The sequence below is a fragment of the Primulina tabacum genome, chromosome 3 (assembly GCF_025594145.1).
Source record: "Primulina tabacum isolate GXHZ01 chromosome 3, ASM2559414v2, whole genome shotgun sequence".
NCBI lineage: Eukaryota > Viridiplantae > Streptophyta > Magnoliopsida > Lamiales > Gesneriaceae > Primulina > Primulina tabacum.
The window spans coordinates 7,949,766-7,975,822 of NC_134552.1; the positions used below are offsets into that span (position 1 = coordinate 7,949,766).

Here is a 26,057-nt window from a genome sequence, read left to right on the forward strand (position 1 = left end):
AATCTTTTATGTACTTTTGTTTCGATGACTTTGATTTATTTTTGTTTTTGAGATCCTTAACTTGTTTCGTGCTGTCATGAAAGAGTAGAGTTTTCAAATGAACCGTTCCGTCCCATTGTGGCCTTCCATCAAATTAGACGGGGTGGGGCGGCTCGTCAATACATCACGATGGGAAAACTTCAACCTGTCTCATCCGTCCTGTCACAGGTGAAGGTTAGGCATGTTTACTCGTTAAATTTTTTTTTACAACACTAATATTTGATATTTGAAACAAGAATATTAGCAATTTTACACAGCACTAGATGATAATTGTTAAATCAAATAAATCATATAAAATTTGATATCTACGATTATATTTCACTAAAAAAATCACATACCCAAATAATATAAATAACATAAATACAAATTCGATTATAAATATAATAATATAAAACATATCAAATTCTAATTTTAAATTTCTTAAAAACATATTTTAAAAATAAGTCTTTTATACAAAAATTCAAGAAAAAAATTATTTACTTTTTTTTAAAAAAAAAATTAGCAGCCCGATCCGGCACACCACAACCTGCAGCCCGTTTATGTAGGCCCGTAAACAATAATCCAATCCGCAATTTTTCCTGGCGGGCCGGGCTGTCAGATGGACTTAACCCCTTTCGATGACTATAAAAAAAAAGAATTTTTTAATTAATTTTTAGCATCAGAAAAGGAAAAGGATAATAAAATAAATCTTTGTGAGATTTAATTATTTGATATAGAAAATTTTAAGAGAGTGGATTTTTTTTTTTAAGAAATGGGCTGCTTGATTCTAGGCCCAAATATTTGATATTGAATCGCGAGGATATATTAACAATTGCGAGCTGGACCAGTTTCAGTGTAGTTTGAAGCTTCGCCAATTCAATTCTTGGTAAGGGTGGGTTCCCAATTTTGAAAACATCATTTCTTTGTCTCAAACATATATTCTAAAATATTTAAATTTCGAAGTACTTTTTCTAAAATACAAAATCAAAGACACGAAGGATTCCCATAACTTCACGCCAAGTAGGCTACAAAAACAAAAACTTCAGGGAAGACATATAATACTTATTATTGGGCAACTGTCACCGGCCCTTTATGATAAGAGCAAGCTGATCCACTGAGTACTAGCATTGAAGCCCAAATCACTCCTATATATCGTATTTGACGCTATTTTCTTAAATCTGAGGACCTATTTGTATCTGTCGATAAATTTATGTACATCTTTTTTGTAAGTGAAATAGCACGAAGTATATTTCAGGACAAAAAGTGAAAACGAAGATCCTTAAAACGATAGGGATCAACGAAAAAATTGTTTAAAGTTTAAGATACGGTAGTATTACATATTTTGTTGCATCGACCAATCATATTACAAGCAAAGTTTGTGTTCCAACTCATATATAATAAATAATTAATTCAAAATTCTGGCAATACTTACTATAAAAAAATTGATATCAAGCCGTGTATTTTTTAAAAAACAGTGTGATATTATTTTTTTAATAAAAATAGTTGAGATTCCTAAATATCACTAACTTTTTAAAAAAAAAACATTTAACATATATATTTTTTAAAACGCATTAACATTTCCTTTTCTGGACATTAAAATGTGATATGAGGCGACAATGATAATGCACAAACCTCAACTTACTTCATTCCACTGAAATATGTAAATATATTGATTTATACAACAAAACCCAAACACCTACCTAAGAAAACCAGACCACAATGCAATCCCAACAAAGCAACAGTTTCAATCCCAAACACAAAACGAAATAAAAACCTAATTCCTCCAGTTACCATCGGAGTCACCGCCCCTCGAGTATCCACGATCTCCGCCGTATCCTCCGCCTCCGCGGCCACCTCCACCATAACCACGATCACGACTACCACTATAGCCTCCGCCGCCGCCACCTCCGTAGCCGCCGCCTTCACGACGGTTATATCCGCCGCTGCGGAACCCTCCTCCTCCACCACCGCCGCCGCCACCGCTACCACGGGACTGAGCCTCGTTCACAGTGATGTTACGGCCGTCGAGATCTTGGCCGTTCATTCCCTCTATAGCGTCCCTCATCGACTGCTCATCCTTGAAAGTAACGAATCCGAAACCCCTGGACCTCCCAGTCTCGCGATCGTTTACAACCTGAGAACAGACAGATCCGCCGAAATAACGTCAGATCCGTACACATCAACAGTTAACAAACATACAGGAAAAAACTGAAAAGTAGATTCGATCTTCGACCCCTTGATGGAAATGAGGAAGATGAAACGTACCGTTTCAGGAGAAATTATAGTAACACAAATAGTAACAGTAACTCAGTAACAGTAACATTTTCTAGTAACAGATCAGATCGAATCCGGTGAGATCCGATCCCCTGCGACAACGGACCTTCGATTCGATGACATCTCCGAACTGGGAAAAGGCTTGCTCAAGGGATTGATCGGTGGTTGCCCACGCAAGACCACCTACAAAACACCTGAATTCTACATCTGCGGCTGCCATTGATACAGAAAATTTAAAAGAAGAGACCAGAAATTGGTAGCCGCCTCAAAGGTTATAATATCTCATGTAATGCGGGGTTTATATAGCTGGGGGATGCTAGGTTTTCGGGGTGTCCGAGTTAAAGTGAGCCGGGTGCGCATTGCGCCTGCGTTACCTGGCTCATTTGGGAACTTAGGATTAGGATTATTTATGATTTCCTCTATATTTTATATATTTATCAAAAAAATATTTATTTTTTCACATGTTTTAATTTTTAATCTCGATAAAAACAGGTAACTGTCAGATTATGTCAATATAAATAAACTCAAATTTATTTAGTGCGCTGATATAAATATAAGCTAATTTTAATTAAATACCCTCAAAAAAATAATTTCTATAAAAATATACATTTTTAATGATGATTTTCATCTAAATATTTCAAATTATTTATCCAATTGCAATATTTATCTATCAAAATCATCATTAGTAGATGCTATTACATATTGGAGTAGGTCTCTTGTGAGACGGTCTCACGAATCTTTATCCGTGAGACGGGTCATTCTTACCGATATTCACAGTAAAAAGTAATATTCTTAGTATAAAAAGTAATATTTTTAATGGATGACCCAAATAAGATATTTATCTCACAAAATACGAAATGTAAGACCGTCTCACACAAGTTTTTTCTTACATATTGATATCATTGCATAGACTGAATGTTTAAAATTACTTCATCGTATATACAATCAACAAAAATAAAATTCTTGTAATAATTATTTAACAACTATTTAATGTTTTTGGGATTTTGATTGTAATTTATAAATTATTCTAATTCATAATATTATAAGGATCACTTACACGTGAATAAAATATGTATATTTATATTTTATAATTATATTATCTATATTATATTATTCAATGTCAAATATACTTTTATTCGATTTAATATTTTGTTATTCGAAAAAAATATATATCTTAAATTTATGAGCATATTGTTATTATAAAAAAACAAAGTCATGTAAATTAATCTATATAAATGTCTATTTTAATTAGTTATAAAACTTTTTACAAAAATATTTTTTTAATACTGGTTTTATCTTTATTTCTAAATATAACCCATAACAATAATCAGTTCCAGTTTAAACAAAGAGTTGAGGAATTAGTCATTGTTTGTGTGGGCCTACGTCACGTGATGCGCTGCTAAGAAGATGCACACAATTCACAAAGGCATTGGGATTGGGATGTTTATATATTTATTATTTTATTTATTTATTTGAGGAAAATATCTCATTCCAATCTAACAATATCTCGATGTATTAAAACAAATCAACCCATAAATTATCGCATTATTCAATGGCTTTTGTTATATATAAAGAAATCTTATTCATGTTTATAATAATAATTACTGTTTTCAATAAAAAATAATATTTTTTATTATTGATTTAAATAAAATATCTATATCACGATCTATAAAATCGTCTCATAAGAGTATTTGTATTATCTATATTATTTATTGAAATTAAATTATTTTTATTTTCAATTAAGAATATGTATGAGACAATTTCACGGACAGATAGACAAAAACTATATCTGAATAAAAAAAACAATACTTTTAATATAAATAATAATAATTTTCTTGGGTCGAGTAAGAGATTCGTCACACAAAATTCGTCACACAAAATTTGAACAAAAAAGCTTCATTCTTTAATTTTTTTTAAGATCACAGGCATCACGTGTACCATGATCCACTATTATATATTATAATTAATTGAGTAGATATATTGTGAGACGGTTTCACGTATCTTTATTCGTAAAACGAGTCAACCATGCAAATATTTACAATAAAAATAATTTTTTTATATTAAAATAATATTTTTTTATTGTTGACCTAAATAAAATATTTATCTCACAAAATTAACTCGTGAAACTGTCTTTTTGTGTATGATTAATTTTAAATATATCCTATTAATCAATTTTCATATATTGGTGAAGCTTTTTCATAATTCCAAAGATGTCTTTTATTCAATTTCATATTTTACAAATATATTTTCATTCTATCTCTGACCTCCTACAATTTCCATTCCAAAAATTGAATACTTTTATTTTATTTTTACGAAAAATGTTTCTTGGTTTTTTGCTGATCACATACATCAAGTAAACAAAGATCTGTTGGTTGAAATTAATTTTGTTCATTTCAACTGTTGAAGGGCTGTTTTTTCGACATATATTAAATTTGAGTTTGTTAGTGAATAATAATAAAATAAGAATAACAAACTATTTTTATGAATATTTTAATCAACTGACATTATCTATATGTGATTTATTAATGAGTAGATCTCTTGTGCAACGGTCTAACGAATCTTTATCTGTGAGACATGTCAACTCTGTCGATATTCATAATAAAAAGTAACAACTCTTAGCATAAAAATAATATTTTTTCATTGATGGTCCAAATAAGAGAACCGTCTCATAAAATACGACCTATGAAATCGTCTCACACGAGTTTTTACCTTTATTAACCGTAAACATTCTTTTATCTCTTCCATTTATTTTTATTTTTTAATTTGGTTGATGCACTAGTATTGGGTAAAACTTTTGGGAAAAAAGAATCTTCCGTATAGGCTGAAATATGATGCCAATCGAACTGGGCTGGATCCAAATCAGCATCGATACTTGGCTAACTTTGATATGAAGCCCGGTTATTGCCTTACAACACATCTTTTGGGCCGGAACAAGAAAATCTTCTGTAATGGACCTAATGGTACTCAAATTATGTTGGCGTGGACATATATATTTGGTTAAACTTCCCCGTGTCTTTATTATCCTTTAATTTTTTAAGGAAAAAATGTAAGGACTTGTATTTTACATATACAGAATAACATATACAAATAGGGATAATAACTTTCTCCATAGGTTTGAGGCCCAGCAGGGAAAATTCGAAACAGGGACGTGGATCCTTAATTTTTTCGGGTTCAAGTTCCACATGACCCTCCTTCCCGCGGGACTGGATTGTCGACATCGATCTAATTTGTACTAAAATAAGAAGAAAAAAGAGTTTTTTCCGCAACACTGCCTGTCTGCCTATGTTTGAGACGTCCTATCCATTGTCTTCATGCTTTCTGGTGCAGATAAATAAACCGATCTTTTCTTCTATTTAAGAGGATTCCTATACCCGGAAATATATTTTTAAAGAAATAATAAATGAATTTTGCTAAATAAAAGCATTCCTAATAAGGTAGAAAAAAATGATTATAAATGTTTCACAACGAGCACGTTGGATACGCATCTTTGAATTCATTAGCTCGCATGAGATCTATGTATTTCTTGGGAAGAATGACTTTCCTCATAAGACAATGATAGAGAATTTTCGTTCTATGCTACTCCGCAAAAAGTCAGTTTAATAAGGACTCAGATTCAACAACTCAACTAAACAACAACTTAACTAAAGTAAAGTAAGTAACAAACGTTCATTTCACTCCGTACGGGGATTTTTTAAAATCCTCGAGATAGTTCGGAAGGAATATAAAATTACCATCCTCATCTCCGAACCCGACTAAAAAGTAATATTTAATAATAATATTAATAATACAAAAATATATTATTATTGATATTAATATTAATATTAACACTAATAATAATAGATAATAATAAGTTATGGTTTGACAAAATCCACGAACCCGTCCTCGTCTTGCCCCACTAATATTTTTGAAACGGAAATGAGGTTGATGACGAGAATTTGACCCCCGCGGTTTAATCCTCGAACTCGTAAAAACGAGGATCGAGATGAGTATGAGGGTGATGATGGAATTTGGGGACGGAGATGGGGATGACAAACCCACCTTCGCCCCATTGTCATCCCTAGATTCAAATCGTCATTTTTTTTAATTTAATATTATAATCCATTTTCCAAATATCACGTTATTATGCTTTAATAAAACATGACATAATATGTTTTAATATCTTGAAATATCCATAGGTTATAAGTAAACCATTTAACATACAAAAGCATTCATTTATTTGATTGATGCATAATGCATCGACATCTATTTATTTTTCCCACCAATAAAACAAAACAGAACATGTCAAAATTATATCCATATCTTAATTTTCTAAAGTTGATTTTAGTGACTTCAATATATCCTTGACCATGTCAAATTTTGTTTGCTTCGTTTTAAATTTAGACATATAGGTAATATTTTCGTGAACACAAAATCTTGATTAGTGGCTGCAAATTTGACATGACAAGCCTATAATTATAAAATTGTGAATCAGATTCTGGTACGTAATTTTTTTCAATTAGTCAAATCGATGTGAAGTTTTAATCTAGAGAATTTGAATAATTCTTGTAGATGGTAAGAATAACTCGATTATTTCTGACAAAATGATAATATATTTGTTTTTTAAATATCTAATGTTGTCCAACAAGATAAGTACTGAAAATTTTAGCTGAAAATAATAATCGTATCATGTGAAATAAAATATTATATTTAAGAAAAAGATTAAAATAATTAATAATATTACTTAAAAGATTAAAATGGGTTTTTTGGAGACCTAGACAAACAGGATCATAGAGGTTAGGCCGATCGAGAATGTCTTCTCTTTTAATATGTATCCAAGTACAGTTATTAGTTATTACGCAAGAAAAATAGCACTAATTCTTACTTAATTTTTTGAGCTCGGACTTTTATTTAATATATATTATTATTTTGTAGATTAGTTTAACAAGAATCAAGTCTCTAAACTAGTTATTTGTTATTGTTATTTTTATTCGATAACAACGTGGAAAAAATTTACGTCAATAAATCTGTGAGATCGATAACTTATCGTTTTATCTAAAATTATATTCACTGATAATCATACAACTTCGATCGTTTGAACCTCTAAATGTCGCCAATGTTGACATATGTTGGAAGCATGGTATATAAGAATAACAAGAGAATGTGTGGTGTGAAATCGTGTGGCACTTTCAGAAAGACGTTTCAAAATAGAGTCGTAGCATATAACCAAACTCGGAGACGAAGGCAAAATGGTGGGCTAATGCCTAATATCGTTCACATTTATGATGCACAATATATATATATATATTTTTCACACGTGGAGTGTGTATAAAATAATATATATATATATATATATATATATATATAACGTCATCTTTCAGCTAGGATATGACATGTGTGATGGGATGAATCATGACCATTCATTCATATATCACGATTGAATGAATGATTATGATTTATCTACTCAACACACATATCATATGTTGAGTGAGTAAGAACACAACACGTGCACATATAAATAGCTTGAACAAAAACCACAATCAAAACCGAGTTTATGTGATTATATAATTTAATAACGCCGATATTTGACCATTTTTTATTGTGCAAATTGGAAGGAGGATTTTGACCTTTGGCGAAAAGTTTGTGAGGTTGACAATAAAAGTTGTCTAATAGTATTAAATAGAATAACAAATTGCGACATCCAATTTGTGATGAAGTGGCGTAAACTTGTTACAGTATGAGAAAGCCATGAGAACTTAAGTTAAAGTGAAAGCTGAAACCCCTCCAGCCCCATCTCGTATAGTAATAATAATACCATAAAAATTTATATGAGATGATTTCACAAGTCAATTTTATGAGACATATATTATATTTAGGCGACCTTTGAAAAAATATTACTTTTTATGTCAACAATATTATTTTTTATTGTAAATATGATCATGATTGATCTGTCTTACACATAAAGATACGTGAGAACGTATCACACAAAATCTACTCAACAACAACAATAATAATAGTAATAATAGTAGTAGGGAAAAAAAAAACAAATTGTTCATTAGTATATTTCAAAACTCAAAAGTTTGACAACTGAGAAATTTGTACCACATGGTTGACAATAAAACTGAAGTGATTATGTTGATTTGGTATTTATCTTCGATAAATACCAAATCAACATAATCACTGCAATATCATTGGTCAATGATAATAATATAATTGAATGATTCAGAAATCACAGAAAAGAGAGTGATCTTGATCCAGATTTAATGATGATTGTCTTAATTATTTAATTTTTTTAAGTGATTACTTGTAATCATCAACATAATCATAGACGTGACAGCGTGTGCACCACGATGCAACGCTGTTTGCATATATAATCTCTTTAATCTATTATATATATATATATATATATATATAGAAGTATAAATTATGAGATTTAAATACTAATATTATCAAAAAATTTAAGACAAAGTGTGTTTGGTTAGAACATGTACTGAAATGTCAGAGTTTTGATATTTCATCAAACTGCTTGATCTGTTCTATTATTCTAAATTTATGTTCGAAATGAATTCGTTGTATTTAAGACTTTATTTCTAAATTCCTTCGATTATTTTATATCTACCATTCTTTATTTTCTATTTTTCGTTATATATACCTACCATATGTTTTATACAAAAATAAAATAAAATAAAAATTAATGATAATTATTATATCCTTATATATAATGATAATTAATGAATTAAGTAATTAAGATATTAAGTAAAGCCATCATTCGTGATAAGTAAATTAATGAAATATTGAGTATATTGTGAAAAAATGGTTTGTTTCAACCTACCCGTGCAGGCACTGCCTGCACGGGCAATTAACGGCCCGGATCACTCATGTGAGTGATCCGGGCCCACCTCCCTGTAAAAAAAAAAAAATAATTGGCTCGAAAAAATCCGAGCCGTTGGATTAACCCCTGCAGGTAGTGCCCGCAGGGGTAGGGTCGACCGAACCTCGAAAAATTAGTGAACTCACACCCAATGTTCTCGCATTCATGTGCATTAAGGTTCCACAATATTGTGTTCTTTGACCCAACATATTATAATGGGGTTTGTTTTATAGCATGGGATAATATAAAACATACAATCATATATTTTTAATGAAATTATCGCATTCTGACCCAAAAAAAAAAAAATACGGAAATAATCAACACTAGTTTTTAAAAGTCTTTGAATTTTCCCCACAATACACACATATATATAATAGAGGATGGGGGTATCACATAAATTATTTAAATAAATATTGTAAAATAATTTTTACCTGCTTCATATTTACGACAAATAAGATGCATTTAGTTTCAAGTTTTTATGATATTACTGATCATTAGTAGACAATAAACTTGTCTATCACTTACCGTCACAGAACCTACTTCATAATTAATCCTATGCGGCCAAATTAACTATTTTAGTTATAGCCACTCATCATTTTACCTATATATATATATGTGTGTGTAGAGTGTGTGCGCGTGTGTAAATTAAAAAAAAATAGTAGGTTTTTTGTGATAAGATTTCGCGAATCTTTATACGTGTCAACCATTATAATAATAGGTATTACTTGTGACATAAAAATAATTTTTTAATGGGTGACCAAAATAAGATCTCACAAAAATTATTGTTTTTAAAAAATATATGAACTCGTTTTTTTTTTAATGTACATGTTACAGGATAAATTTGCATTCTTCATAAAGTGATATATAAATAGTTTTTATTACCTAGGGAACATGGAAGACATGATGCTAGTGCAAAATGAAATAAATAAGTACAAAGGGCATTTTTGTCAAATCCAAATAATTATGACATGGACAAAAATGGGTATTCCTTAAAAATGGGTACAATTCAGTAGGTTGAATGGATCTAACTCATTGTCGGCACATTTCAGTGCTTTCCCTGAAAATTTTATATGGCAATAATATTTCATTTATCACCATAGTTTAAAATAAAATAGTGCATGAAATGATGAATTTTTTAAGTAATTTGTGTCTATTTGGTATTGTATGTTATTATTTTATGATTTATAAAATTTAGTTTATTTTGCTTTAAGCCAATTATAGTTTCCACTTTTAAAAAGAGAAGCACACTTGATTTTTTAATATTCATCAGTGGCGATCAGCCTTATATTTCATGTATTTAATTTAATATTTACAGTTTATATTTAATTTATTATTCATGTGAATAATGTGATTTATGTAATTTTGTTATAATTTTTTAATTATTCTCATCTTCTTGAAATTTGAATAATTCCGAGCTTTTTTTAATTTATTTTAAATCATTTCATTTTATTCTTGTTATGTGATTTAAATTTTGGTTTTTTCTTTCTTTTATTATTGTTTAAAAAAAATAAAAATTGAAAACTCGAAGTGTATCGTATTACACATACTGTAGGTAACAAATAATTGTGTTACATTTTTTTTTTTTTACAAAAATCATTTTGAAACGACTTTATCCATCTATTTAAATTTAAATTAAATTAAATAAAATGTGCACTTATTATAAGCACCATAATTTAATAAAAGATCACCCTAAATTTAAATTTCTTTTCCAATAAAGTAATACCATACATATAAATGTCACACACTAATTAATTAGTGTTGAATACAAATATAATTTCCATTTCAAAAAAAATAAAAATACAAATATAATTTCAATAAACATTAAATTTCTTACAATAAATTTATAGAAAGAAGGAAATTAGGTGGCAAAATTAGATTCTTAATTACTGGAAATAATTGGGATCGTTGCCCTGTAATGATTCCACCGATCTTGTCACATTCTTCTTTTACCATGAATCTCTCCACAAAACTAGCCAATTTTACTATTTCAGTGATATTATATTATTGGTAAAATAAATCAAGAAGCATGTGCCACAGGCTGTTCATCCGAACTAACATTCAGAAAATTAATCACGACTTATTATTGCTTTCTACCTTGAACCGTGAACCATATACTACTCTTTTCTTGTGTTAAAATGACTGACGGACTTATGAATTTATATTCGTGAGACGAGACAAACTGCTCTGTACTTTGATTAAAAAAATGATATATTTTTATATTTTTTCGTGAGTCGAGTCTAGTAGTAAATCAATGTCTCACAAAATTGACATTTGAGATAGTCTCATTTTTTTTTTGTATCAAAATATTAGGTGCAAATATATTTTGGAGTTTAATATAATTTAAAAAAATTAATCTAAGAAGAGTGCTTATTTTTTGGGTTTGTTTAAAAGGGGCGAAATTTCAGTTTAAGAGAATTTTTTTTAAAGAAAAAATGTTATAATCTTCATGTAATATGATAAAATATTTGACATTGGTGACAGGATTCGTTATAGCGTAATCGACTCATGATCCACAATGGTTTTTATTTCGAATAATTGAATTTTAGAAATATAATTTATGTATTATAAACAAAATCAAATCTATATATCTAGAAAAGACAAAATCTAGTTTAATTTATAATTATTTTTATTTTCCATTCGAGAAAGGTAGATTGCCCATTTCCTGAAGAGTATATTTTTTATGAGACGGTTTCACAAATCTTTACCTGTGAAACTGGTCAATCCTACCGATATTCACAATAAAAAGTAATACTTTTAGCATAAAAAATAATACTTTTTCATGGATGACCCAAATAAGATATCCGTCTCGCAACATACGACCCGTAGACCGTCTTACACAAGTTTTTGTCTTTCCTGAATAGATTAGCGCAGATATATTATGAATAAAAAATAATAGATTTTGTAAAAATTGATATGAAATTATTATAATTAAAGCATGATTGTGTAATAAATAGGTGTCCATGATGTACAACTAAATGATTAAACATTAATTTATCTAATATATTTGAGATTATAAATTATCTCAAATATTTTTTAAAAATGTTTTTTTCAAATGAAATATATGGATGATTTTATAATTTCAAAGTTAATATATAAATCAATGTGTAAATTTTAATGTACATAAAACATTTTCCCTTTTTAATCAGATCCGAACCCGATACAGTGGTCCATGCTCCAATTGTCTCAGACATATTTCATCTTATCAACCCGACCCATTCAAAATGGGGTCGGAAAAGCCACGGTCATTTGTCGATCCATCGATATCTCCTGTCAACCCGACCCGGCCCCGGATCCATCTACATAGTCGCTGATAAATGCTTCCGAGTTTTTTAATCCCGATTTCTGTCTCTCTACGAACCATGTTCGTGCCAACCATCTAGCATTCAGTATTTTCACCCAATTCTTTCTCCGCCTACCTAAAATCTCAGTTTTTGACTTTTTTTTTGATAATCCCTTTTATCTTTTATATCCTTCGTCAACTGAAAGATTGCAGGAGGTTGAGAGAGAAAAGGAAGTGCGGCAGAGAGAGAAAATGGAAAAAGAGGCATTGTTTTTTCAAGTAAATGGAAAAAAGAATAGATTTTGAAGATTCAACTAAGAGGTTCTGATTCATTTTTATTCATTCTCAGAAAGTTAAACTCACCAACGAGAGTTAAATGCTTTTCTTCGACATTTTTAAATCTTTTAATAAAGTAAATGCATGCTCATTTGTATTGTAAGAATCCCTGAATTCTTAGTATGAGATTGAGTGTTTTGCTCTGTGTATGTGTATATGAACGCGAGGAGGCTTTTCTTGAAGTTCAATGAAGGTGCAGCAGAAATGGTGGATAGGTGGAGTGGTGCGGTTTTTGTTGTTTTAGTGTTGTTATTTTCGCTGTTTGGTTGTACATTAGAGCAGAAATTATCGGTTTCAACGCAAGATAGATTGCCTTTACTTCAGCTGAGATCTTCATTAGGGTTGAAGGCTAAAGAGTGGCCGATAAAATCCGACCCCTGCACGATTTGGGTTGGTATTCAGTGCAACAATGGCCGGGTTACGGGTATCAACATTTCAGGGTTCAGGAGAACCCGAAGAGGAAGCCAAAACCCTCAATTCTCAGTGGATGCCCTCCAGAATTTGACTCTTTTGTCCTCTTTCAATGCGTCCAATTTCTTGCTTCCTGGGCCGATTCCGAGATGGCTGGGCTTGCAGCTTGCCTCTCTCCAAGTGCTTGATCTCAGTTCTTGTTCAATTACTGGTGTCATTCCGACCACTCTGGGCAATTTGAATAGCTTAGCCGAACTGTATTTATCTGATAACAATCTTACTGGCGTAGTTCCGTCCAGTTTTGGTCAGTTATCTCGCCTTTCTGTTCTTGATCTTTCGAGAAACATGCTCACAAGTTCGATACCTGAGTCTTTTGCCTTGCTTCGGAACCTCACTTTTCTTGATATGTCTGCAAATTTCTTGTCTGGGGTTATTCCTCCGGGTATTGGGACTCTGTCTACGTTGCAGTTCTTGAATCTTTCTGGGAACAACTTATCGTCTTCAATACCGGCACAACTCGGTGATCTTTCTAATCTGGTTGAGCTTGATCTCGGATTTAATTCTCTCACAGGGTCCCTTCTTCTGGATTTTAGGGGTTTGAGAAACTTGCAGCGAATAGTAATTGGGAACAATATTCTTTCAGGAACACTGGCCGAGGATTTATTCCGTCCTCTGACTCGATTACAGATTCTTGTTTTGAGTCGTAATGGATTCACCGGTGATTTTCCGGCTGTGTTGTGGTCTATCCCTACACTGCAGTTCCTTGACGTGTCTGTGAATAACTTTACTAGTGGGCTGCCAAATGTGACTTCAAGTTCTAATTCTAGTGTTTTAGCACTTAACATTTCCCATAATCAGTTATACGGAAATATGCCCATTGTATTCAGAAGCTTCAGTTTTATCGATGCATCAGGCAACTATTTCCAAGGCACAGTTCCGAGTAATGCTCGCGGCAACACTTCTCTAGGTTTGAATTGCCTCCAGAACGTGGCTAATCAGAGAAATGCATCTGAATGTGCCTCATTTTATTCTGTGAGGGGCTTAGTGTTCGATAATTTTGGATCAACAAATGACACTCAAACTCCTCCTGCCGAAACCCATAAGAGTAACAGAAAAGTAATCGTTTTGGCTTCTGTTCTTGGTGGTATCGGGATAATCTCTCTCCTGGTGATTTTATTTGTGATGCTGATTTATTGCAAGAAAAGGAGAGGCACAATAAACCGACGCGACATTGGTGTAGGGCCTGTTCCTGCCAGTGGAAGCCCACCGCCTCCCGGAACATCATTATATTTTACAGTTCTCGGAGATTCATTTGCCTATCAGCAGATTCTCAAGGCCACGGGTAAATTGGATGACTCAAATCTAATCAAGAATGGTCATTCAGGTGATCTTTTCCGTGGAATCCTTGAAGGTGGAGTCCCAGTAGTCATCAAGAAAGTGGATTTGGATTCAATGGTAAAAAAGGAAGCACACATGTTAGAACTCGAGTTTTTCAACAAAGTATCCCACCCTAGATTCGTACCACTGTTGGGGCATTGCTTGGAGAACGAGAACGAGAAGTTTCTTGTTTATAAGTTCATGCCAAATGGAGACTTGGCCAGTTCTTTGTTCAAGAAAATGAAATCTGATGAAGATGGTTTGCAATCATTGGATTGGATAACACGACTCAAAATAGCAATTGGAGCTGCGGAGAGTCTGTGTTACCTACACCACGAGTGCACCCCACCACTTGTTCACAGGTACCTATTTATTTGTATGCCTTAATGGCTGATTCTGTCATCATATGAAAACTATGAAACAAGAGCTCTTTGCCAATATAATGGTCGTCAGACAACATACACCGTAGAACTTTACTCTTTTGTTGCTAATTTGGTAAAGCACTAGCAAAAGTACTACGTCATACATGTTATACTAGTGAATAAAGCACACGACATTTTCGTAGAAAAAAATATCATTGAAAATGCATAATATGAAACATTGCAACATGGCACTAAATATCAGTTCAAAGTGACTCACATTTGCCTTCTATCTTGAATGGAATGATATCTATGCAATTCTACCTCCTTAATCCTCCTCTAATGATTGAATTGGTTTTGTATTCTTGAAGGGACGTACATGCCAGCAGCATACTACTTGACGATAAATTTGAAGTGAGATTAGGAAGCTTGAGTAATGTATGTGCTCAAGAAGGCGAAGCTCATCAAAACAGAATAACAAAATTGCTACGGTTGCCACAGTAAGTAATTTTCTTGTAATGTAAACTGCTCAAGATGTTTTGCTACTTGACATTAATGTTAAAAATAGCGTGAAGTTCTAGACTTTGACAGTGGTGGCGAAAATAATAGCCTTCACGACAGACATATGCACATTTTTACTTGGTATTCACATATTTTTGTATTTACTAGTCATAAGATATTTTCACATATTTTTTCACTTCTTAATCATAAGATGTTTTTGATGATTTCAACATATTGAGAATTTTATATGATCCAATATTTTATTTCTGTATATGTACCTGATTCGATTTGTTTATGATTTATTTTGCAGGTCATCAGACCAAGGTACACCAGCAAGCTTCTGTAACTGCGGTTTTGTTTGTGTTGTCTTCTTCTTCCTGTCTATGTATGTGATTCATTTATTGATTTTAATGACCAGGTATGCCTTACTCTACCAGTGCCTATGATGTGTACTGTTTCGGGAAAGTTCTGCTCGAGCTCGTAACTGGTAAACTTGGCATCAGTTCGTCGCCTGATTCCAACATGAAAGAGTGGTTGGATGCAACCCTACGTTGCATCAGCATGAACAACAAAGAACTCGTCACAAATATTGTGGACACATCACTTGTGATAGATGAGGATCTTCTCGAGGAAGTATGGGCCATGGCAATTGTTGCCAGATCTTGCCTTAATCCCAAGCCTTCTAGACGCCCTCCAATGCGTTATATACTCAAAGCATTGGAAAATCCATTGAAAGTCATTAGGGAAGAAAGCACTGGCTCGGCTAGGCTTAGAACCATGTCATCCAGAGGGTCGTTCCATGCTACTTTATTCAGCAGCTGGCGGCACAGCTCATCGGATGTGGCAGCTGGGACTTCTCGAAAAGTTGAACGAGCCAGTAGTTTCAAACACTCGGGGACAATGGGGTCTCAAGGAAGTGGTCAGAATGGCGATGGAAATGGTAACGGTCATTCATCCTCAACGAGGAGACACTCTGTCGAAATTTTCCCGGAACCTCATAACGAGCACGATGTAGAGAGAACAAATGATAACTAAAACGGAAATTCATTATTCTTGATTCTTGGTGGAAATCTTTGGTTGTTGGTTTCCCTGTACATTCTTATTCATCTATTGGGTTTGGAGTTGAAATTTAGTTGTGTTTGTTCCTTCCCGGTTCATTGATAATCAAGGGAAGGGGCTTGCTCTATTTCAAGAAAGGGGAAAACAGGTTCTTTACATGTTTGAGACACCCATCTTTTATGGGAGAAACTTATAAGATTGCAGAGGTGGCAAGGGAGTAATTTGTGTTGAAATTTTTTGGCAATTTATTGATATTTTATATTTGTCCATTGGTAAATTGTAAATTATGACATTGTTAAGTGTATTTCCGAATTAGGAAAAAAGGAACAGTAAATCTGCATTACTTCATAATGAGCTCTGTTTTTTTTTTTCACTGACCAAAAATTTGTTTCAATGGTTTCAATCTTTACTCAATACAAAGTTAATAAAAAAAAAATTAAAGGTCCTTACAAAAAAAAATTGAAACATTAAGGTCCCACCGAGATTTGAACTCGGGTTACTGGATTCAGAGTCCAATGTCCTCACCACTAGACCATGGGACCGTGGTTGTATTCGAGATGGCTGCATTTTATATATAAATAAACATATTACTGCTAGATAAATTTTTTTAATTAATTAATCAAAATATTGACTGACCAGGAGCACGTATCTGAGTTGAACAATACACTATTCAACCAACAATTTCTTATCGCGCAAATCTGGGGCAGCAGGAAATTTTAACCGGAGAGATTCCGCCGGCAGTTTTGTTTGCTCCATTTGCCAAGCCTGACTTGGTCAGGAATGCTATTTCATATTCTAAAACATCGGCGAATTACAGAACATACACTAAACGACTAAGCGCCGGGCTCCTCCCTTTGAATTTTGCCTTCCTTTCCGGCATCATCCGAACAAATTGTAAGCCCTACTAAGCTGAATCAATCTTCTCATAACTCCCTCCATTTCCATAATCCACTAGACAATCCATTTAATCTGGACTCTGGAGCGACTGCATTAACCTTTTCACATAGAATGTGAAAAGCGATCAATGAAACTTATAGAATGTATAGTTAAAATAAGGGGCTGTAAATGTGACTCAAGTTTAACTAATTCATACATATTTGCGGTGCATAATGTATTTTATTGACTAAATTAAATTTTTAATTCAATTATAATCATATGTTCTCTAAGTATACAAAATATACAAGATCAAATATTTTAAAAAAAATCATAAAAAATTTAACAGCAAAAACTGTTTGAGTTTTACACACACAAAATGCATAAAATTTATACGTAGAAACGAACAAAAGAGGTCATAATTGAAATCGGATCTTATGAGTTGAAAGAAAAAGTAACCTAAAAAATAAAGAAACAGAAAAGAAAAGGTAGATAGAAATAGTAAATAGATGAGAGATGAGAAACAAAGAAGTCAAAATCAAAATTGGATTTAACCTGTTATCATGCTTAGTTTTGCGGAAAGCAACAAAGATTATGATAACAAAAGATAGCAAGCAGGAACTTTTGTTTAGTTTCTTCTTTCGGGTCGTCAAAATTTCCATTGACATGCATCCTCGATATTCATTTCAGCGATGCACTCAATGGACATCTTAGAACATTTTGGCCATAAAAGAGTCAAATAAAGTCCGTTCGACATCTGTACGACAATCCAATTCGCCAAGAGCATGATCTATTAAGTACCTTGACAGACCAAGGGCACGAATTTTTCTTAATTTCAAAAAAAGAATGTCATTAAATAAAAAAATTATAAGAAACCTATAATCGCTTCGTGTGCTGGTAGATTATCCGCCAAGGGTAAAGCTGGAAGTAATTCTAGAACGTAAAATTATGTGATCAAAAAACAAAACCCTTAGACTACAAGGTAACTGAAGCCAAATCTTGACCAACAAACACGGGACGGGGTCGGTTGGGGTTATCCACTGGCAACAATTTCATGTATAGCATCGCTGACAGTCTCATTTTCAGATCTCACAGCCAACTTCATTGCGACCTCTTTTGCGCCATCAATTCCAAAAGATAATCGCACAAGCACCTTCACATTACCGATGTATACACCTGATAATAAACATGTATGCGATCTTGAGTTGCTCGGAACCGTCTCTGTTCCCTGTGACAAGAAATGAAAGAAAATGCATTCAGTTTCTTACCAGAAAAGACATGTTATTTGGCTGGGGTCAGTGTTCTTGAGCAGTGAACTTTCCTTGCACATCCAAAATTTTCAACCAGAATTCCATTACACAGTCACAGTGACACTATGGATCCCCATTGTATCTTCCATGCTTTTGAGTTTTGGAGGTCAAGAGCGACCAATGCTATGTAATGTACTCTTTTTTTCTATATGCAGATGAAACGACAAATATCTGCCTTAAAACTCCTGTGATGGTGAGCAAGTTCCGGGAAAAAAAATAATTCCATATCGAATGTGGTGAACACGACGTAATTTTTTTTAGAATATGCTATAGTTATAACAGGAATTTCGTGGAATTAATCCTACTCGCTACAAGAATAAAAAAATCATATCAGATTAAGCTACCAACCTCGCAGGGCTGCATGCCAAGAAGATTGATGACAGCATTAACAGCTTCCGTCAGGCTTTCCCTAGGCCCAAGACCGTACTCATCTACACGCTCAAAATCAGGGCCGAGGGTTTCCCAGGCATTTTTGAAGTTGGTGACCCCAACTTTAAGAATATAATCCGCATCAACAACTTCAAAATCCTCTAGTTGGTATTCATCTTCTACGCCATCATCTTCAGCCTCACCAGTTGAGGGATCAACCTAACAAAATTTAAGAGGAATTAGTAATAGAAGAATCACTACAATCCTACGTTCACAAAGGACGTATTCCCCACCTCGAGGGGCCACAGAAGGCATAATGATTCAAATAATTATACTAGAAATGCACATTTTTTATCTACTTAAAACTATCCTCAGCAAGGTCCGAAATAAAAATTATTCGAGTGCACATATTATAGGCGGATGCAAAAATACCAACTGATAATGTAGTAAAAAGCATTCAAGTAGCAAACAATCATGGACGGAATAACATTTTTCTCTTCATACCACAAGTCCATCTGGATGTAAGTGGTAGCGCATGTAAAAAATATAAGACTGTTGAAATGCAAATATCCGTCAAAGTTGACCGGATTACGGAACAAGTACCTCTTTGACAATAAATCTCAACGAGTTTGAGAACTTTCCAACTGCAGGGACACCTTCAGGTTTCTCAAATGCTACAAATGTCTGCGCTGGTATATCATATGGTAGAGATCTTAAAGGCTTGGATCCTACTTCCGAAAACTCATCGGCTTCAGAAGCATCAACAAGCACAGTCACCTAGCATAAGAACAAAAATCAAGAATTCTTCATCCGAGGCCCAAAAGGAAAAAATATTTGTGAAAATATGGTCCATACGTTTTCAAGTAGCTGTTCAGGTATTGTATTTGTGCAGTTGTACTGGAATATCACGTGGCGGTCAAATATGTGCTTGACAACATTAACTGCATACTCAGTTTCAGCTTCTGTAAGCTCCACCGGTGCCGATGACTGACCACAGGATATAAAAATTTATTGAGAGCTCAAGTAGTAAGAATTAAAATTTATGGAAATCAATCAGAAACTATACAGAAAGTTCAAATACATCGAAACACAAACCTTGAAAAGACTTCCAAAATTTCTAAATTCAGGGATAGAAGAGAGGAGCTTCTCAAAAGCATCGGCCGCAGAGGAAGGGGTGGCAGGTGGTGCACCCAAACCAGCAGGCTTCTTGCCTGGGGCTTTCTTTTCTGCAAGAGGCTGAGATTTAACCTCTTTTGGTACAGACTGGATATCGAAGGGCTCTTCGGTGGGATTCTGTATCTGTTCCAAATGAACAAATGAGTGGCATCAAGCATACAAGTAAAACAAATCCAGAAGGCATAACAGTAAAACAAGCACCAATTTAGTATCGAAACTTACATAGTTTTTCAAACTTGTCTCCATGTTGGTCAGTGGTACCTCAAGGGAGCCAAATAAAAATTCCTTCACGTCCTTGGCAGTTTCACTAACCGAACCATCACCAAGGGTACTCAAGTACAGAGTAGCTCTATCACGAACCTATAAGATGATAGCAAAACTTGAGCATAGCTTCAGAAAGCAGACTGACATGAAATAGCAAAGGTGCAGTAAGCACCAACTATGTTGAACTGTCAAACTGACCTCATCATCATTGTCAAATAGGCAACGTTTCAACAAAACAAATATTCGGGGCTGCAGCAAGAGTAAATGGTTTTTTCCAGTTAATCACTCTAGATTCTTAACAATAATACTAAAGGAGATGCACAGTTTAAAGTTTAGACTTACTTTCAAGGAGTCAACCATGGCACCAAATTTTGCCAATGTGCTAACAGCACTGGCACGGACAGTTGCATTCTCAAGTATCACTCTGTTGTAAATATAGCGGATATATTTACCGGGATCAGAAGTTTTGGGTCCCTCATTCCCAAGAAAGTGAAGTATCTAATTGAACATCAAACAATAAAAATCAACTGATAATTGATCCAAATAAGATGGCCGTGAAGAAGGGATGAATCAATATTCTAAGAAGACAAATTCTACCTGGGTGGAAAGATAAGTGAATTCACAGTCCTCAATGAACTCACACAAGTGCAGTAGTCCACTTTCTTTGGCATCTGGAATATCTCTGATCAAAATCACAATTGAATCAACAATTGCCTTTTTGAACTCGAATCCACCCTCTTCTCTCAAAATGATGCTCAAAAAATTCATCCTAAGCAAATCCAGATTATTAAACATAATTAGTGAAATTTGCACTCAAACAATATGAAAAAGGAAGATAACATTCCCAGAAGACAAGGAACTAGTAAAACTCTACAATCACTCACAATGATCTGTACTTGAGGGGGAATTTCAGACACAGGGATCGAATAGCATCTACCACGACAATCTTGAATTCATCAGCAATATCAGACATAAAGGTGGTGATCTGCTTCATCAAGCGTTCAACGCTAGATTCATTGCCTGTTTTCAGTAGAGTGGTGATGGCAAGTGTTGCTATACTTCTGTTCTGGTCTGAAATCAAACTTTCCATGTCAATGTTACAATTTGTCACAGCCATAGGATGTGTCATTGCGACCTGCAGTAATTTCAAGCCTATATTAGATGAAAACTAGTTAATTCCTTCCTTAAGAAGACTGGCGGTGTGCATCCAATACGGAGAATATAGAGGTGAAAGCAAGGAAAAAATGGCAGACCATCAGCAACTCAGGCATAACTGAGAAAATCAATCACCGACGAGAAGATAAGATACGATAATCCTTATAAAGATACAAACCTTGTTCAAAGTTCGGACAGCAGCAAACCTAAGCACAGGCTTAGAAGAACTTAAGAAGAGCTGTAAAACAGTTATGGCAGGAGTCAACTCTCGGGTAGTCACATTGCTCAACTCTGTGATTGCCCTAGCTGCCTCAAGGATAACCATTTCAGCTTTGTGACGAAGACACCCCTCAAGATAGTCATAAAACGGGCGGTCTCCTGTTTGAGTATTTACACCTGTCTCTCTGATGACCTACATATATCAATGAAGCAAATGCTCACGTAATACTGAAACGAATGTCAAATGAAACCAAGAAAACAAGGCAATTAAGAAAATATCACAGGAAAAAACACCTGAGTAGTATAACGAATTAGAAGACATTGAGCTAAAGGAGAACGAACAGTCCCCTTGGTCAAACTGGTAACCAACTTGCTGACAGCCAGTCGATCATTTTGTCGAATCTGCAATTCAATAATAGACATGTCAAGCCACTTGAATCACATCGAGACTGCTCAAAACGACCCCATGAACCAAGAATAATCAGAAAATTGAATAATTTCCGAGCAAGATTATTCACTCTTATAAATTGATAAACAAAAAAAAAAACAATTTTTTGGGGTGACTGCGAAAAAATAACCGAATTTCATTGTTTCTCTTTTCATAGGCGGTAATAAAGGAACAACAAGAATTAATCTGACATGATTCATGTTTCTGGGACAGATTAACCTTTGAATGCTACGCCCATCAATACTAACAGAAGATGGAACATTAGAAGCTAATTTTATTTTCCTCATGATTAAATCAGGAAATGAAGCCAAACAAACTGCTAAATAAATTTTACATGGAGCCAGTATCCAGAACACCGATACTTTAAAATTCAAATTTTAGCCCCCAGCTCAATACCCATGGTGTTGACAAGTAGTTATATACATTTTTCTAATTATAAGACCTGGAATAGTATCACTGTCCCGCAACCTGGTCCAGGCAAAATAAAAGGTTCATAACGGTGATATAACTATCAAACAGATGCTAATGAACGACAAAACAAGTACCTGGTGGAGCAAAGCGAGTGCATGGAATTGCACAAGTGCAGCTCGTGATTGAACAGCTTCTTGCACTTCATTACTCCATCTTTTCACTATCTCTGGGGTTGTCTGTTATAAATGTTTTAAATTATTTAATGCTGAAATCTTCAATCACTAAAGATTGATATGATTCCCCAAACATCATCTTGTACCTGTAACAAATGAATACCACTTGCAAGAGCAGCACTGGCAACCACAGGATTTTTATCAACAATAGCCTGCTTTAGGTATCTTTCAATTTGCGTCAGAAGCGTTCCATCAGTAATTCGACATAAGACGCGGATGGCATTTGCTCGGTACATATCAGTTCGGCTATTCATATCCTTCATTAGGGAGCTTGTGACGATGATAACCTTGGATCATAAAAAAGCCAAGTTCATTCTCTCCCACATCGAAAGTATATAAAAAAGGAAGTGACAAATGTATATGATTTACCTCATCTGCAGAGGGTGAAAGCTCCTTTATCATCAGATATACCATTCTTCTCAAGCCGTTATCTCTAGACTGAAACAGCTTTGTTACTGAGAAAAATACTTCTGTAGCTTCGATCTACAAGTCAAATTAAGCGCAACATCCATCAGAATTCACTTTGAGTATTCTGACTGAAATTAAATATCAAATAAATGTTATAAAAACTATGTACCAATGAACTTTTAAAAGTCAACAGGCTCCTTTGCTATGCCACAATGAAATAGATTTAATGCTTTGGAAACATCGAGTCTCATGTATAAATTAATTGACTTTGTTGACCCTCGTGTTTGTTGAGATTTGATATTTCGAATGCGCTATGTTACTCAAATTTTGGTTTGTTATAGCATGCCCAGATAATGAATTGCATTGCATTGGATTCATCTTGCCTCCCTTACAGTTTCTATTTGTTTTTACAATGACCATTTTATATTAGTTTGATCTCACATCTGAGGAGGCAATTACTTTCTTCTTATGTGGACTATTACAAGGAAAATGAGGAACATGGTTCCAGGAGAGGGATCATCTGTAGGTGGCCACAGGGGTGTATCGAGGAATATATAAATGGGTCTGATCTGACAAGTATGATGGTTCTTTCGGCTTAATTCCTATATTCTACTAACATTATTGTTAGTGATTGAAACGGACCATCAAATTTTGGGCCCAAAGAAAAGAAAATATTAAAGTAGAATTTGCTAATGCAAATTAAAATTTAAATCAAAATGCAAGCTAAATATGGAAAGGGCCAAGTACCCTACATTATATGCCTGTGGGGTAGAGAGAACGAGAGATATAGGTACTCACCTTTGTAAATGTCTCACCTTGATTGAGAAGATATAGAAGCTTCGTGATGACCTGAAAAGTAAAAAAAAAATTCAAAGAAGTAATTATTTACAAAAGATACACAACAGTAAATCCAAATTACAAATTTAGAGTCAAAATTTTAGTTTAGATGATGAAAATAAATGGCTGGGTTTCCAAGAAAAACATAAAGTACAACTCATGCAATCATAAACACTAGAGACGTTTATCTAAATTTAAAATCTTTACATAACTACCTTACAGATGCCTGAAAGTACAACAAGTAAGAATTATATTCAAAGCTTTGCCCTTTCCTTTTCATCAACCAAATCCTAGAGCATATGCACGAAGTGTTTACTAGATTGACATGACAACAATTAAGATACCTGTGAACATCTCCTAGCATCCAGCTGAGGGTCGTTGAAAACCCTAGCTTCCTGTAATACTGCACCCTTCTCAATCCCAGAAAACGGAGAGTAATCCACTGAGTATAACAAGTTCCATGTTATAACATGAATCAGGCTATAACGTTAAAAATTTATCAGATAAAACCTCAATAACAATCATATCTCCTCCAATTTGAACGATCCAGTAAAAACCGAATCAATGATATAATGCTACAATTACTTCCTATTTATCCGATGACCTACAGTTAACATTAGGAGTGTGCGAACCTAATATAAGTTCCTTACTCCAAAGACTAGTGATTTAACCAAATCAAGCGAAATCCAGCCTCTACCACGGGCCTAAAGATCCGTAACTGAAAATCAAATCGCACACTAATAGATCACTCGATCTAATTCTCTAGTGTTCTAATCAGTCATACATACAACATTCACATCATAATCTCCAATTTCCACATAACAGCAGATCTGAAGTCGACTTTAAATCAGGTGAAGATAAATGAGAACTGAAATTATAATTCAACAATTCGAAATTTCACCGTTGAAACGAAATTAAGAACATATATCGAATCGAATTTCTGAAATGCACCTTCATCGTCGCGATCATCGTCTTTCTTCACGAGTGGCTGAGCCATTGTACTGAGATCTCCGCGTCTTCAAGCGAAAATACTTCGACAAAATTGATTGCTCTGTTAGCTACTATTACATACACGCAAGTTATGGGAAAAATTGTTATGATTTGAAAGTGGAGTTATTTCATGTTTTATTTTACAAATTTACATGTATTAGAATGATATTTGTATATATTATTTCATATCGAAAACATACATTATATTTTTTTAAAAAATTAACTTTATTATTTAAAAATATTATATATTATTTCAATTTTTAATTATAAAAATTCAATATTTTTATTCATCTTTATATTATAATATTAATATTATTAATTAACACAAATAAATCTCGACATATATATATATATATATATATATATATATATATATATATATTATATACTCAAATATAATATATTTTTAAAATTTATTTATTAATACAATAATATAGGATTAAAATTGATCTTTTGCCTAAATTATATACCATTTAAAATTTTGAATATTGGTGCCTTAATTTTTTTTAACATGGATATTATTATTTTATTATGGATTGTGTAATTTATAAAAAATGATGATTTTGTGTATAAATTGAAATTCATATGTTGTTTAATATTTTATATTAGTTATATCTGGAAATTTTTTAATTTTAGTTCTATATATTTATTTATTTTATATCAGATTGAATACTTATAAATAGTTTATATACCAAAATAAATTTAGCTCAAGATTAAAATGAAAAAAAAGTTAATGGACATGGCCAATCAAATAAAATGAAAAATAAACTAAATGTCATGAAATTAATATATTTTAAATTGCAAAATGCCGAATTCCATTTTTTAAATTACATTATTTCAGTTCGTTACCTATTTCAAAGGTTTTCATAAATAGATGAATAAAGTCAAGCATATTCCTTGAG

The 26,057-nt window shown here is 33.3% G+C and overlaps 3 protein-coding genes and 1 non-coding gene across 4 annotated transcripts; 1 reads left to right on the top strand and 3 right to left on the bottom strand.

Moving 5' to 3' along the window:
* Positions 1-1,638: 1,638 nt before the first annotated feature.
* Positions 1,639-2,655, bottom strand: LOC142539846 (glycine-rich RNA-binding protein-like). The gene is made up of 2 exons (XM_075645585.1): positions 2,399-2,655; positions 1,639-2,152 (listed from the first exon to the last, which is right to left on the bottom strand). Exons 1-2 carry the CDS (start codon positions 2,510-2,512, stop codon positions 1,793-1,795), a joined length of 474 nt encoding a protein of 157 aa, XP_075501700.1. The 5' UTR covers positions 2,513-2,655; the 3' UTR covers positions 1,639-1,792.
* Positions 2,656-12,479: 9,824 nt separating this feature from the next.
* LOC142539847 (putative LRR receptor-like serine/threonine-protein kinase At2g16250) lies at positions 12,480-16,811 on the top strand. The gene is made up of 4 exons (XM_075645586.1): positions 12,480-14,905; positions 15,274-15,402; positions 15,714-15,727; positions 15,822-16,811. Exons 1-4 carry the CDS (start codon positions 12,912-12,914, stop codon positions 16,436-16,438), a joined length of 2,754 nt encoding a protein of 917 aa, XP_075501701.1. The 5' UTR covers positions 12,480-12,911; the 3' UTR covers positions 16,439-16,811.
* A 121-nt stretch (positions 16,812-16,932) lies between these two features.
* On the bottom strand, positions 16,933-17,004 carry TRNAQ-CUG (transfer RNA glutamine (anticodon CUG)). Its single transcript has one exon. It is a non-coding gene; the product is annotated as a tRNA-Gln (tRNA).
* An 859-nt stretch (positions 17,005-17,863) lies between these two features.
* Positions 17,864-25,301, bottom strand: LOC142539848 (coatomer subunit gamma-like). Its single transcript, XM_075645587.1, has 18 exons — positions 25,117-25,301; positions 24,510-24,607; positions 24,127-24,177; positions 23,290-23,403; positions 23,007-23,207; positions 22,822-22,923; positions 22,123-22,230; positions 21,788-22,021; positions 21,339-21,589; positions 21,052-21,223; positions 20,797-20,952; positions 20,653-20,703; positions 20,413-20,550; positions 20,110-20,313; positions 19,870-20,001; positions 19,618-19,791; positions 18,994-19,233; positions 17,864-18,563 (listed from the first exon to the last, which is right to left on the bottom strand). The coding sequence occupies exons 1-18, from the start codon at positions 25,160-25,162 to the stop codon at positions 18,369-18,371; spliced, it is 2,667 nt and encodes an 888-aa protein (XP_075501702.1). The 5' UTR covers positions 25,163-25,301; the 3' UTR covers positions 17,864-18,368.
* Between the last annotated feature and the right edge of the window lie 756 nt (positions 25,302-26,057).